The 16,099-nt window shown below is 39.0% G+C and overlaps 2 protein-coding genes across 2 annotated transcripts; both read right to left on the bottom strand.

The window, feature by feature from the left end:
* Window positions 1-1,440: 1,440 nt before the first annotated feature.
* Window positions 1,441-9,599, bottom strand: chrdl2 (chordin-like 2). The gene is made up of 11 exons (XM_079649058.1): window positions 9,452-9,599; window positions 8,227-8,339; window positions 6,076-6,169; window positions 5,836-5,981; window positions 4,599-4,692; window positions 4,248-4,309; window positions 3,592-3,754; window positions 3,281-3,469; window positions 3,008-3,181; window positions 2,425-2,517; window positions 1,441-2,342 (listed from the first exon to the last, which is right to left on the bottom strand). Exons 1-11 carry the CDS (start codon window positions 9,516-9,518, stop codon window positions 2,209-2,211), a joined length of 1,329 nt encoding a protein of 442 aa, XP_079505184.1. The 5' UTR covers window positions 9,519-9,599; the 3' UTR covers window positions 1,441-2,208.
* Window positions 9,600-10,148: 549 nt separating this feature from the next.
* Window positions 10,149-15,818, bottom strand: spag7 (sperm associated antigen 7). Its single transcript, XM_079649059.1, has 7 exons — window positions 15,664-15,818; window positions 14,305-14,372; window positions 13,874-13,962; window positions 13,693-13,777; window positions 13,518-13,607; window positions 11,299-11,455; window positions 10,149-11,209 (listed from the first exon to the last, which is right to left on the bottom strand). The coding sequence occupies exons 1-7, from the start codon at window positions 15,746-15,748 to the stop codon at window positions 11,094-11,096; spliced, it is 690 nt and encodes a 229-aa protein (XP_079505185.1). The 5' UTR covers window positions 15,749-15,818; the 3' UTR covers window positions 10,149-11,093.
* Between the last annotated feature and the right edge of the window lie 281 nt (window positions 15,819-16,099).

Raw genomic sequence — 16,099 nt, 5'->3', positions numbered from 1 at the left:
ATTGGCCCATGAGACAAATTCAAACACAACATAATGCAGCATGTTTGCTGAAAAGCAGTCTTGTTTTAAATCTGGACACTGGATACTCATCATTAAATGACCTGCATGGGAAAAGGGCAACGAGAACATTTTAATTTAAGTTGGCAGCAATAAAGTAGAACAGACCTTTCTCACCCCTTCTGACGTGATTATCCGCTTTGAACTAGAGAGGCTGTTATAGACTGCCAGGCCCGCCAGCTTACACAGAAATATGACAGCCTTTTTGTGAGAGTAATGAAGGCGTACAAGGGGAGTGCGTCCGTTTCAAAATATTGTTTCATGCCTTTAGTGAGAGAGCGAGAGCTGTCTGGCGCTAAGTGTGAAAGAAACACAATGAGTCATTGTGAAGGGGAGGGGACAGGGAGAGCACGTATGGAGGTCACAGAGAAGGGAAGCAATATTAATCTGAAGCCCACTCAGTCTACACAAATCTGCAGTTGCACTCTAGCCGAGTCATGGGAACCGCATGTGATAATTTCACACCTGTTGACCAAACAGGTCTCCAGACAGACTGCACACTGTGCTGCTCGGGAAAAGGACTCATAATAATCATGCTTACATCATTATTTCCATGACATTGTCTCGTATTATTTAACGTATAGCTAAAATGACAATGTGTAAAAGGGTTAAAGTTGTAAAACAAAAACAACAGCACCAAAATCAGGCACACAGTGGTAGCCACATATCAAACACAAGGTACCCTGCCGTAAGATATACACTAATATTTAGTGTATTTTGTGTCTGTTGATTGTGTATATATAGGTATATACATATTTTTATATATTTGTATTTTTGTATTTGGGATTGTGGGAAATGTTATTTCGAGTTTTCGAGTTCCTTTTACACAAACTGAAATATTGACAATAAAATTGACTTTGACTTCTATTTTCTTAAACGGGGACAATAATTTGCAAACAATGTAATCATATATTGTATTAAAGAGGACTTAACATAAGCCATTGATTCAATAAACTCATAAATATATATTGAGGTAATAAATCAAGTGAGAAGTCATGTTATTTTCTCATAGACTTCTATGCAATCACGTCTCTTTCTGCACCTATTCCCTTCTAGAAATGATAGAGGTTTAGGGTTGATATTGGGAAAATATTATGTGTGTTTGTGTTTGAGTTTGGTGGGTGTGGGAGGTGAAGAAGGTTTGAACTGCTGCTTTTGATTTTCATGCCTCTGATAACATTTCATCTCCAGCTGGAAAACAGTTTATCCGGCCATCCGGAGTTAGAACCGCTCTGCTGCCGACCATTAATGAATCAGCAAATAGCTTTGAAGCTACGCCTTCAAAGACAACTCTGAGCTCTATAAGCCATGTCTTAAATGATGACTGTGTTTGACTTCAATTATTCCACTATATATAGACACCATAAAACAATCACACAACAATTTTGACTTGTGTAAAAACACTGAATAACTTTATGGGTTAAAATTGTAAGCAGATGTACAGAGTGCATTCAGCTATATCGAATATGACCACTTTAAAAAAGAAATATTTCTGGTATGTGGATTGGTAGAAAGTCATTAGTGTATAATAACAAACCAAATCCTGTGGCTGCATAAAAATAGCTACACAATGTCTTCATTTTCACATCAGAAGGATTAGGAAAAGGCTGTTTTCTCGCTCAAAAACAAGCAGCTTCGGCACAGCCCTGTATTGGCTGACAGATCAAACCCTAATAAAATGACTCTGGATGCAAAGAAATGTAAATGTATATACAAATAGCATTCAAAAAACCATACATTTTAAATAAGTTGACAAAGCTCTGTTTGTATTAACAATAAATATGTTGATAATCATATAACAGCCTTAGAAAACCTTTACATTTTGAAAAGATGCCCAAAGGTCCTCAATCATCCAAAAGATTCACACTGAGGGTGTCTCCTGCTCTAAACTCTGATCTCTATACTCCACAAAACATAAACACATTTTAATCAAGAAAGGTGTCAGAACTATCTGCCAGTTGTGTTTTGTAACTTTAAAATATGTGTGAAGGTTAAAAACAGGAAAAACAATATTATAATTTTGAAATTCCACTTGTAATACAGGAATGACGCAGGACATCCAAGTTCAACATGTATGAATAAAGTATTTACTGTTTGATATCCATGTAGCTATTGGTCGATACAAGGAGTGTCACGGGAGTGAAACAACCTTCAGGGTGAGCATACGTCTTCTGTCTGCTTGGGATTTAAGAAAGTCACCATCTCCCGAATGCCGTCTTCACAGATTGTCGTCTGAGGAGCTGTACTCAGATGTTCTCCCTCCTCTTTAAACTTGTTCCACGTCTCTGAAAAACAAACCGGAATTCACATTAATCTGTCACACCAAAATAGGTCGTTTTGCGAAATAAAACAAGGCATAGAACAAACCTTCATTAAGTGTCGTCAGTAATGTGTAATTTCCTGGATTATCCACAATATTTTTTCTTTCAACGTCACCAATATCCATTAGTTCTAAAACACCTAAAGGAAGAATTCAGATGAGAAACATTTAAAAGTGTTACATTTCTTAGAAGAAAGACATGGACAACAACGTGGGAGTAACCAATATTCACAAGGTAGCCAAGGTTGCTTTGTTGTCTATTTGACTCTAAATGGGACCATCATTTCTTAAACAAACACCATGCTCTATTGAAAAATACTTGAATTAGCAAAAGAGACTACAAACTCATCAGGAAATGGTTAACGGAGATGATAAATAAAGTGAGAAGTTGGGTCATTTTCTCATAGACTTCTCTACAATCAGACTTCTTATATGCAAACATTGCAACGCCCCCTGCTGGCTATCAGGGAAAAAAGGCAGGTTCAAGGCATCTTCACATCGGCTTGACTTTTTTTCATCTTTCTATGAGAAAGACTGCCTGCTGGCTTCATAGTGGTCAGAGATGCTCTCTCATCCAACAAAAGTGTAAAAATATTCCTTCTATATTGTTCCCACTAACAGTTACAGTACCTTCTACAGTCTTCCATACTTGCACTTCGACCTCAGCAGTACTTTGTTTTTCAACAGCAATGATCCTGACCGTGTCGGGTGGGTCCACTTTAATCGATGAGTCCACTTTATACACTAAGACGTTGCTTTTATGTCCAGTATAACACTGGGTCTGGTTACGTTCGGTTTTACGTTCTAAAGCAACAAAAACAGACACAAGTTATGTTGATGGTGTTCTAATCAACTTCATGTCAATGTAAACACTTCATTATGTTATGAGTCGTGTTTGTTTACCTGGACAAGTCTTGCAGCACTTTCCCACTGATTTCATAGGAAGTTGGCATGGGTACTGGCTGGGACAAGTGATGCGTTTGCAGTCCTGGAGGCCATCAGTACAAGTGCACAGGATGCATTCCAGGACCTTACCCAAAACTGGGTGCCACATGTCTCCATGAGAGTACGTCTTGCCATTGTAGGAACACGCTGAGAGAAATGGGAAACAGCTGAGGGTTGCACTGCATATGGAAGCCATCGTAAAGTTGTAAGGAACATGACTATAAAATAAAATACCTATACTGGATCGTTTTGTTAGGATCAAGTCTCACCTCTATGGTGTTTCCTCTGCAACAAAATCTTCACGGTGGTCTCTGAAGCCCCTTTAAGGTTGAGTCTAGCGAAGCCTCTGAGAACAGCCCTGACCCTGGGGGGAGTGGCACGGTCGAACCGCACCCTGCCTGGCTCTCCAGAACACTGATCCACTGAATGCCTCTTTTATTAAAATAGATAGAACAAAACACGGTTATCTTTCATCTACTCAGCCCTTGGCTTTCCTGGCTTTCTCCATGAGTGATAGCTAAAGGAGCATCACATTTAGTTCATTAATCATAAAAGTTTATATCCTGGCTCCATATCTCAGATTTGTTTCAGCCCTTTGAATAGAACACGATGTAATTCAACCTTTTTATCAGGCCAAGGGGATCTTAAGGGGAAATCTTTTTAACAGCCTTCTCTTCAAAAATCACAGCAAAATTGATTATTCAGAAAGGATTTGACTAATTGTATCCCCCCCCCCACACACACACACACACACTTGCCCACAGAGGTCATAGGTCAGTGTGAGCATGCAGGTACCTCAGTGTTGTGTTCAAGGACACTTCAATTAAGGACACTACATTTCAATTTCTTTTTAAAATTAGGCATATTTCAAATGAAAGCCTTGGCAAAGACATGTTAGTTTTATGATAAATCAGCTAGAACATACAACGCCTCTGTTCAGTTGCTGGTTTCCCTCCTCAGTTGATGAGGACCCACTTGTGCCAGTATCTAAAAGACCAAGGAGAAAAGAAACAAGTGTGAGGAATTTATAATTAACATTGAATAGATTTCAATTCAGTTGCTAATTGTCATCGTAACAATATGATCCCATCAAGGAGTTTCTTTGTGTTGTGATTTACAGTGGAACAAACTGCATTACTTAGAACATCGTTTTTGATAAGTGGTTGTTGAAATTTCTTTTTTATTATTATTCAGTCATATGCATAGGCTAAAACATTTGTTTGTAAAGGTTGGTTAAAGAGTAAACCAGTGTGTGAGCTTAGATGAGTTTGAGTACCTTTGCACACCAAACAGCAGGTGTCTGGGACTGAGACTGCAGAGGAACAGGTGATTGGTTGGCATGTTTTCAGACCGCAGAAGATATTTCCATTCTGAGAAAGAAAATGTCGAACTTTTTATATTATATGAGTCCAGAGGCCAAGTCTAAAGTACTGCAAGGTTTCTTCAGGCCTCTCTTGACCTAGTGTCTTAGAGATCCAATTTTTTTTGAAAAACAACTTAGCAGAGACATAATGAGACATTATATGTATTTATCTTTTCATGGAAATTGATTAAAACGTAATTTTTCTGCACAAGCAAGTTCTATCAAAAACATGCAGAAAATATTACAGTCATACGAAAAGCTGTGAGGATGTTCCATTACAAGCACACCTAAAGACAAACTGCAGAGATTAAAACAATTACATATACACCAATAGATCTATGGCAGGAAAGCATTAGGATAATGGTGATTTGCGGGGAGTCTTTTTGCTAATTATAGTGTTAAGACTTGTCTCCTTGGAAACATCTGTTAACAAACACCACTTAACAACTCAAATTAACTCCTCTCATCATGGGGCTTTTAATGGGGAAACCCCAGAGTGAAGCTCATTTACTTATTCTTTCTGATGTTGGCTCTCTAAATTAAAATAGGCATGCATTTTCTTTTGCCAATCACACCAAGCTTCGCCAACACATGAACCAAAGCAAGATGCCATTACTTGCTACAATATACATTTAATTATACATGTATCCTTTCACTGCATAGCAAAGCAGTTATGAGTAGGTAGAGATGCTATCCAGGCATATATGCAAAACGTTTTGAAAAGTCTAAAATATTTCAATGCTTTATATATGAGAAGTTTTAGAATTAGTTAAATAACCATTTCATAAAAGCAAACTTAAAGGCTGTGGTGGAAAACATTGGATATGCTGTTGAAGAGGGAAGACAACAATTGCTAATTAAAAGAGGATTTGGGAAACTACATATTAACTATTAAATGGGAATTAATTGTATTGCTAAAATAGGGATATATCTAAATATTAAAATTCTGTCAATTTCTTTGTTTGTTTTTTGGTCCATAAAACACACCATAACTTTGCTCTGAAAATTAGTATAGTGAATGTTTCACAAATTAGGCAACATGCTTGATTAAAACTTGGATTTCGTAACAAAAAAAGACCTTAAATGTCTTGAATACCGCATGCATTTATATCAATAGATAAAAACAAGTAGTACATTAGATGCAACTCACAGAACATGTGCACACGACACACTGGTTGCTCTGCTTGGAAGGGAAGAGGTCGAGCTTGGTGAAGGTCTCCCCCGGCTGATAAACACTCCCGTTGTACCTGCAGGACTTCACTGAAGCTCTCAGCCCTGCAGGGGTCCTGGGCTCATCTGAGGAGGACACACCACACAGGACAGCAGGCCTTAAAGTCACCAGCAGAACTCTAAAGCTCAGATCTCATCAGGTTCATTAGAGGACGTCTACCTGTGCATCTGGGACAGCACTGCTGAGGCTCAGCTACTGGGTGTTCGCAGGGCAGAGCAGGGCACTTGATCGTTTTACATTTCACATGGCCTGTCTAAGAGAGAGCAATATAAGAGTTCAAAAGCACATTTAAATCACATACACAGAGTTCTTCACAGTTTTAGTGCAGTATATTAGGCGGTGGAAGTCTTTAAAAAAAAACTCATAACACATTTGTTCAATCTAGCCTTTTAGGAAGCAAACTCTCTGCGGCACTTTCTCACTGGATTTTAACCTGTCACCTGATTGTGTGTTGAATTTGCACTATCCTCCTTTTAATGCACAATTTAATCGTTATACCTTTCATCTAAATTTATTTTTTACTCTATGCAATTTTTTGTTTATTTGTATGTCTTTTACTGGTAACTGTATTCTGTATGCTATCAATATTCTGTGAAATGACTATGTGAAGCACTTTGAACTGCACTTATTGTATGAAAGGTGCTATACAAATGAAGATTCTTATTACAGTGGGGGAAAAAAGTATTTAGTCAGCCACCTATTGTGCAAGTTGTCCCACTTAAAAAGATGAGAGAGGCCTGTAATTTTCATCATAGGTACAATTCAACTATGAGAGTCAGAATGGGGGGAAAGAATCCAGGAAATCACATTTTTAATGAATTAATTGTTAAATTCCTCGGTAAAATAAGTATTTGGTCACCTACAAACAAACAAGATTTCTGGCTCTCACAGACCTGTAACTTCTTCTTTAAGAGCCTCCTCTGTCCTCCACTTGTTAACTGTATTAATGGCACCTGTTTGAACTCGTTATCAGTATAAAAGACACCTGTCCACAACCTCAAACAGTCACACTCCAAACTCCACTATGGCCAAGACCAAAGAGCTGTCAAAGGACACCAGAAACAAAATTGTAGACCTGCACCAGGCTGGGAAGACTGAATCTGCAATAGGTAAGCAGCTTGGTGTGAAGAAATCAACTGTGGGAGCAATTATTAGAAAATGGAAGACATACAAGACCACTGATAATCTCCCTCGATCTGGGGCTCCACGCAAGATCTCACCCCGTGGGGTCAAAATGATCACAAGAACGGTGAGCAAAAATCCCAGAACCACACGGGGGGACCTAGTCAATGACCTGCAGAGAGCTGGGACCAAAGTAACAAAGGCTACCATCAGTAACACACTACGCCGCCAGGGACTCAAATCCTGCAGTGCCAGACGTGTCCCCCTGCTTAAGCCAGTACATGTCCAGGCCCGTCTGAAGTTTGCTAGAGAGCATTTAGATGATCCAGAAGAGGATTGGGAGAATGTCATATGGTCAGATGAAACCAAAATAGAACTTTTTGGTAAAAACTCAACTAGACATGTTTGGAGGAGAAAGAATGCTGAGTTGCATCCAAAGAACACCATACCTACTGTGAAACATGGGGGTGGAAACATCATGCTTTGGGGCTGTTTTTCTGCAAAGGGACCAGGACGACTGATCCGTGTAAAGGAAAGAATGGATGGGGCCATGTATCGTGAGATTTTGAGTGACAACCTTCTTCCACCAGCAAGGGCATTGAAGATGAAACGTGGCTGGGTCTTTCAGCATGACAATGATCCCAAACACACCGCCCGGGCAACGAAGGAGTGGCTTCGTAAGAAGCATTTCAAAGTCCTGGAGTGGCCTAGCCAGTCTCCAGATCTCAACCCCATAGAAAATCTTTGGAGGGAGTTGAAAGTCTGTGTTGCCCAGCGACAGCCCCAAAACATCACTGCTCTAGAGGAGATCTGCATAGAGGAATGGGCCAAAATACCAGCAACAGTGAAAACCTTGTGAAGACTTACAGAAAACATTTGACCTCTGTCATTGCCAACAAAGGGTATATAACAAAGTATTGAGATGAACTTTTGTTATTGACCAAATACTTATTTTCCACCATAATTTGCAAATAAATTCTTTAAAAATCAGACAATGTGATTTTCTGGATTTTTTTTTTTTCTCATTTTGTCTCTCATAGTTGAGGTATACCTAGGATTACAATTACAGGCCTCTTTCATCTTTTTAAGTGGGAGAACTTGCACAATTGGTGGCTGACTAAATACTTTTTTGCCCCACTGTATATGTAGATGTTTGTAAAGGAGTGATATGTAACTGTACAAAGATACCTCTGAGCAGACACAGCGCATGCAGTACATGAATCCAAAGGGCTCCAGATAGGGATGCCAGCTGTCTCCTGGGCTGTATGTCTTGTCTTTGAAAGTGCATACCACCCGAGAACCTGGGTGCCAAAAATGAGCAGGATGAGCTCCATGTGGCAGAAGTGAACATAAAATCAAAAGCACTTCGATGTTAACTATCACAATATTTGTCAAATCCATTTAGTGAAACCCACAATCAGCTCAAAGTGGAAAACATGGGCCATGATCCCATTTATCCCATTAAATAAGAACCCACAGTGACACAGGTGTTACAGGACATTTAAATGTTCTGGAAAGTTCCTTATACAGCTTTAGCCTTGTTTTTATCTCATGAAGTACCCAAGTGACACACCCTGAACAGTCTGGTCTGGTGGGTCATGGGCCAGGTCATTTGATTTTGTGTTCCCATAACAACATGTCCAAGATGTCCATGTGCCAGACTAATACATGTGACAGAACTAGCTACATTTCAAAAGCTTTTTTTTGTTGCTAAAGGTCAGATTCAAGCCATTTAAGAATTAAAATGCTTACATAACATGTCCTTTATTACATTTAACCTGTTGTGGAAACTCGTTTTGATCAAATTGATATGAAACAAATTAGATAAATATCGCTGTGACACTAATGTCACATCGGGACATTAAACTTAAACTTTCACAGTAAATCTGGAGTGACACATCTGTCACAATAATAAATATGATTATGATCTGCTCCGTTAATTTTGCTGGTTCAATGATATTTAGTTAATATATTCTTTATTCTTCAATTCAAAGAATGTTCAAACTAGTTTAAACAAAAAAATCATCCTCATTAATTAAGTTATAAGTAAGAGTTACTTTACTATTAACGCCCAATGAAAATGTTACTTGTCAGAAATGTTTTCTATGTGGTCTATTTAGTCTACATTATGTTCCCCTTAATTTTCACAAAAGTAGAAATGGGTGCGGGTTCTTATGGGTTAAGATAAACACAAGTTAAATTGTTAGTGGCTTCAGTGACAGTATGATATGCACACGTTTTACAACAGAACACCAAAGTAATGTTCAGGGCCATAGAGCAAAATATTCTAAATACAAGTTCAGTTTTGGCTGAGTCAGACCAAACTTTCCTTATCTGAGTCACATTAACAAGCTTTTCCTTATGTTAAACCCCTCTGAAGTTTGACCAGGACAGAGTATCAGCTGGGACTTACCTTTCCGGGTTTTCAGCTCTGCATCTGCAAACCAAATGATGAAAAAGAAGAAAAACGTGGACTTCATCTTTTACATGTGCGTGTCTGGTTCTTCACCGCGCAATAAGTCTGTTTGTGCAGGACAGAAACTGCAGGACAGTGTGAGAGAAGGTTACAAAAAAACAACTAACTTTTTGGGCTCTTAGTTGATCTCTGGCGCCTCCTGCAGGAGATAACTGGTAGCGCCAGCTCTGCCACAGGGATAACTGAAGAGTGACCACATGAGCCTAAAATAGATCAGATTGAGTCATAAATAAACACATTTTACGATATTTCACTCCAGCATGAGAAGCTATTTCAGACTTTACAATAAGAATACATTAATCCTCAATATCTAATTTAGTATAGTAAAAGTATACACATGTTGGCTGCTTAATCTACTTAAAACATCCATGGTAAACAAATATTATTAAAAATGCATTTTATTGGTTTAATCCTTACCAATGTATTTTAATTCAGGAGTTATTTACTGTATATTTCTCAAATAAAACTATTTCTGAAATGTAGTAGTTGAAAGGCCTCGAGTACAGTTCACATATTATTAAATGTCAATTCATTGAGTTCCATTGAACCAGTGCCAAATATAGCTCATAAATGCACACTTCTCTTAGATGCAAAGATTAGGCTAGGCAGAAATGAGGGCAACATAAAGACAAAGTTCTTATATCGTTCTCCATTTAATTAGACACGAGGGGAATAAAACAGTGCAACCATGTTAAAATAGACAACAAGATGCCAAGGAACTAACTTTAAGATATCAAACAAAACAGATGTGACCAATGTTCCCACGATGAGTCTGGTACCTCTGCTCCCTGCTGTGATGCCTATTGCAAGCCGTCACCTGGCTTCATAAGAAAACATTTAGTTTGGAGTAACAGCTTAATTCAGTCAGTGCAGATGCATCAAGACGAAGAACATCTCGGGTGAAATCACAAATGTCTAAAATCCACAAAATATTGGATTTTCTTAAAAGGAGATTCCTCTTGAAATGGAAGAAATGGCATGCGAATGTCCAAATTTACAAAGTTCTGAAACAGGTGAAAAAATAAAAAAGGGCATTCCTATTTCCCTTTTAAAAGCTGCACTGGATTTTGGGAACACTGACTGCAGCCATGCTTTGTCTAAAATTTAGAATTTAAAACTACATCCGGCCTGGCCATAGCTTAACATTGTAAATACTTTATTGATAAAAATGTCACTTGGGACTGTAGATGCAAATCTGCATCAAACATACCACAAACATTGTTTTAAAATGAAATCCTGTTTTGTCAAAAATGTATTGGATCCTATTGTGTGAGAGAAGCTTGACAACTGCGAGAAAGTCCCAAACAAACGTTAAAGACCTAAAAAAAATCCAGCTCCTGGATTGAGACTCACCTGAGCATCCTCCCCTAAACACAATCTCATGATTTCAACACATTCAGAGGGACATACCGCCTGTAATATAAGTTATACTTTTAAATGTCTGAATTACAAGGTATTGCATTATAGAATGAATCAGAATGGTCACAGACACACTAATGCCCGCCGCCCCCCCCCCCCCCACACCCACTCACACACACACACACACACACTAAATGGTAGACATAAACATGGTGGAGTCTCAGGAGCTGCTGCTGGGTGCCCCCGAGTCTTCCTCCTGCTTCTGCCGTTTCTTCGCTCTGATTTGGTCGATGGCTTCCTCTACGGAGCGGGTGTCTCTCTTGTTTGCTGCCGGCACTGGAGGAGAACATTATTTACATGATGAGTCAATTCAGGAGGGGGGAGAAGGACTTAAGTCTAGCCAATCAATGCAGTGATTTACTCACCGCAGCCATAAGCCCTGTTGGCCTCTAGTGTGTGTGCGGCATCTTTGGCAGCCGAGGTGCCGATCAGGTGGACGTACTTGTCCCTGTAGTTGGTGTTAGGACACATTTCAGTTTTCTTTGTCTTACTGGATGCTGTTTCTTCCAACACGGCCTGTTCCTGCAGTGACAAGGACATAGAAAGAGACTTATTAGGAACATTTTAGGATAATTCAACCACTAATACATGGTTAGATATCATCCAGCCGCCATGTGGAATTGGCTTGGCTATAAAACGCACATTTATTTAACCTCCTGCCTCTCAACCGGCCTTATGAGATTCTACTTAAGTAAATGCATTGACACATATCCACAGAGATCCTGACAGAGTAATGAGAGTCAAACGCAAATTGTGTATACAAACTACAGGAAAAAGGGAACACAACATGACTAAATCCAAAGCAGACCAGTCAAGGCATTACGAGTAAAGGATGTAATTGTATTTCTTTAAGCTCCATTGAAAGGGGGGGGGGGGGGGGGGGTCTTTAAAAAACGTAATGATTTTTTTATTATCCTTTCTCTCCCTACATGCATGTTGAATTTGTTCAAAATTGCAGCAAACCATCTAAAATAAGCTTTTTCTAATTGTTGTTTTTATTCATATGGGATGAAGACTGATAAGATAATCATAGGTTGTTTGTTTTCTGCTCCCTCTCTGCCTGTTTCACTTGTGCCGCTGCGGCCGTTACATTTATATGGTGCCGTGTTGAAAGGGATCTGGAAAGGTCCCTCGTAAAATAAGTACCTAGTACGTTTGATGCTGGTAGTTTTACGTAACACAGATCAGGTTGCTTATTGGACTTGAGACCTGCATGTTACCATTGCCACCAGACTCCGAGACAGTTTCATTCCACAGGCAATAAGACCATCAATAAACATTCATCTGTTTGCATCTTGCTAATTATTGATCTAATATGTCTTATTCCATTTACTTGTAGACTCTTCTTGCACTATTTCTATTTTATTTGTATTCTCTTGCACAATGTTATCTGTTTTATTTGTTCCATGTCCTATATATTCATGTTGCACTGTTGGAGGAACCTGTTAAGCCCCGAGCCTGTTTTTCAGGTCTCAGGCTCGAAAATGACATTCCTAGAACAAATGACCATATCTTCCCTTCTAAAAGGGTTAAATCTGTGAGTTGGATGTAGAAAAAATTACTTATACTTATAGTGAAAACCACCCTTGAATGATGGGATGGTACACTAAAAGCTTTAGGAATCCAAACTACAACATATAATAAGTACCCTGTATCAAGATTGATGCAAAACAAGTGACATTTGACCTTTTTAGAGAGATTTAGCACAAAAAAAACACACTTCTGGGGTCATTTGGGTGGATTTGACCTACCTCTGGCCACCCTTGCTCGATTTTGCTGATTGACATCTCTTTCTAACCGTCAGAGCCAATGGAATCGAGGGGAACTCCCTCATACTCCTTATTTGGTCATGTGTGTGTGTGAGACTGCCGCATAGTCAAAACCGGAAGCTGCGATAACTCTGGTGGCTACCATTAGCAGCTAACTTTTACTCTCCGACTTTTACAGAAAAATTGAATTATGGATTATAAATAATTATTTCAGTTCCACAGAAACATTATCAACCTATGGATTAACCGATTCAGCCGCGTTTTTTCTCGTTTTAATGCCATTGAACAAGTATTTTGATCAGATTGACAGCTACGGTGAGACGATCTCCCGTAAAAGCTCGGTAAAGATACGTGTTGTGATGTCTGTGTTTGCTTCCCCTGTCGCGAGTTCCGATCACTCAGTGATGATACTATATACCTAAATAATCTGTGGAACCTTATCTTTAATCGGAGATCTTGTATGTGCAGCTACGATAAGTAATAAGGGTATCTTTTATCTTGAGTTCTGTGCCAAAGTGCGTTAGCATTTTTCGCTCGGGGGTCATTTAGATGCTTCTTATGAGACTTGTGTTTTGTTTTGGTAAAAATGGTTTATATCGTCAGTTAGCTGAGATTATTCCCGTTAATCTGGTATAACACATGAATAGGTTCTTAAATATTAAGATCCCCTGAGACACAGTGTTGTGAAAAAGAAAAAAGGACCCGCCGAGGGGGTCCTTGGGGCTTAACAGGTTTGTCATTGCCATATCTACACTATAGTGTAATGTGCACATGACAGTAAGGCCTTGAATCTTGAAAAGTGGTCTCCGCCTCACCTTGAGTCTGCGCCGCTGCTCTGCTAGCTTGGGGTCCCACTCCTCTCCATTTCGATAGGCTTCCAGCTCCTCATCTGATGGAGCAAACTCCTGCCACGGCAAAACATGGAAATGAGTCACCTTTCTCAACATTGTTTTAAAATCAAACACTGACTTGAAAGTAAAGTATTCAGACCTTCTTGAAAAGCATGACGTAACGGCTCTCCTCCTCCTCCCCGAAAGAAAAAGAAGTCAGACCGGCCACCTCTGAAACGTCATGCCTAAGAGACAGGAAGGAATGACAGGCAAACACATGAGAACACTGGTCATGTGTCTTGCATTACGTATTGTAACTATCTGAAGTAATCAATACTTACAATATACTCCTCTCAATCTTCCCCATAGGATTGTATTTCCGTTTCTGTTGTGCACTGTCTTGAATGAATTCCGACACTTCTTTCTCCATCTGAACAAGAGATAGTCTGTGTCATTTCCGTGTGATAAATACCAACAGTGGTGAATGGGAGACTTTATAACAGTGAAGCATTTTGATTATTATGAATGCAAATGGGAAGGACAAACAACGAAATGCAGTCTAATACAAAACCACTTTTCAGTATTATCTAATTATAAACCTATAGTTGAATTGACATATTTCAGACCATGTCAACAAAAACTAAACATTATAAACTCTGTAGAGGTAGATTATGTTTCAGAACAGTTATATTGCACTGTGTCCAATTAGGCTTGTGTAATGTATGTATGGCCTCTGAGTTTGCAATCAATATATATCAGTTGTGACACTCACCTTTTTCCGGAACTCAGCTTTCTTTCTTTTCTCAAGTTCCTCCATCTTCTTGAGTCTTGCTGCTTGCTCTTCAAAAAAAAGGACATACATTTCAGTTTTCATGGGTTTTGTTTGTGCAGATATAGCAATAAATGTTACCGGTGTAAACACAGATCACAGGTCTGTTGATACTTTTGAAGACTTAAGTTACAAAAAGACTTATCAAGCGTATGTTATGTCATCATGCGAAAAATATCTTGTTCTTTTTAAAATGTGTAAATCCTGCACATTTCTTCTCCACACTACCTCTTTTAAATCAGCACAGCTCTCCACTTTAAATACAGTATATAGTATTTGTGATATGTAAATATTGTTGATTTGTTATAATAGTTTTTTTACATTGTCATTACAGTGCTATTTTTATTTTACTTAGTTTTGCTAAATCATTTTTATGCACCACATACACCAAAGCAAATTCCTCGTATGTGTAAACCTACTTGTTAATAAAAAGGATTCTGATTCTATAATGTTTTTTGGCACGCATGCTCATAACATTTAGTGGAACAGATTGTCTTTATTTTTATCACAATCGTCTTGTGTCCTAACGATAACTGAAAATTAGATTGTTTTGTTAATTTGTAGCAACACAGTTATCAGCGTTGCCAAAGTGCTACAATTTGGCTCTGAAGTAGTATCTCATCTGATATCAGGCAACAGGAAAGATAGCAAAATAGATTTAAATGGAGAAAAGTAGTAGTTGTCCTGTAAAAGGTCTATAGGCAGTATGAACACATTGCATTTATATTATGCACTTGATTCAACATTTAAAATGATCATAGCTTGAGCTAATAGCATAGCAATTTCTGCAAAGTGGAAGCTGTGGCAAATAAAAGGTAGATTAAAAGGGATCATCGATGAAAATAATAGGACTCAAGGTAAAGCACTAGTGATCAGAAGTAAACTGTTTCTTAGTCAAACCCAGGAGTCTGCAGCATGTAAAACGAGCTGTTTGTTTACAATGCTTTACACGGGTTTGGATTCTGACTTGCGTTAACATAATTTTGAATTAGACAAATGCCTGGAACCAATGAACCGCGTTCAGTTCAAACCTTTACAGTGATTCAGTGTTTCAGAAACCTTAATTTCCCACATCACTAATCTATATTGTGACCTGAGGTCTGCGGGACACGCGGGGCTGCACGTTGAGGCGGTGCTAAAGCAGACCCAGGCCCACGGTGCTTACTGAAGGCTCCACTGGCCAATGGCAGCCCCAGAAATGCTCTCTAGTTTCCACACACATCCGAGTCCCTCTATATCCATATCAACTATTCAAACGGCAAAAAATAGAATATTTCGTTATTTAGGCAAAGCATGAGGTACCTCGAGCCTTTCGTCGGCTTTCCTGGCTTCCGACTGTTGGAGGCTTCTCCATCGAGTTTAAGATTGAGCCTAGGAGGTCCGCCATCTTGGAATGATAGGGCACAGCGTTCAGTCCGGTTCAGTCTGTTGTTGTTGGCTGCAGCTGTACGGTATGCGCATGCGCAGACAGTGTGGGTTTTTTCTTCGCTGTGTTGAAGAACCAGCGTGTAAAACATCTGTCGCCACGATCGCCACCCTGTGTATCACACGCATGTCCCAAGCATGTCCCCAACACGTTTTGAAAATGGCCAATTTTGTCCCCACCACTTTTTAAAAGTATAAATTATAAATGTTCTGGAAAATAGCGTGCACAAAGAAATATAATAAACAAGATGTGCAATTTGGACATGTTAGTAAACTTTTAATAGGAACAACATTTTTGACCCTAATAAACATT

Source organism: Notothenia rossii (genome assembly GCF_949606895.1).
Source record: "Notothenia rossii genome assembly, chromosome: 9".
Taxonomy (NCBI): Eukaryota; Metazoa; Chordata; class Actinopteri; order Perciformes; family Nototheniidae; genus Notothenia; species Notothenia rossii.
The sequence above is the reverse complement of the archived record's forward strand: the minus strand, read 5'-3'. Positions and strand labels throughout refer to the sequence as shown.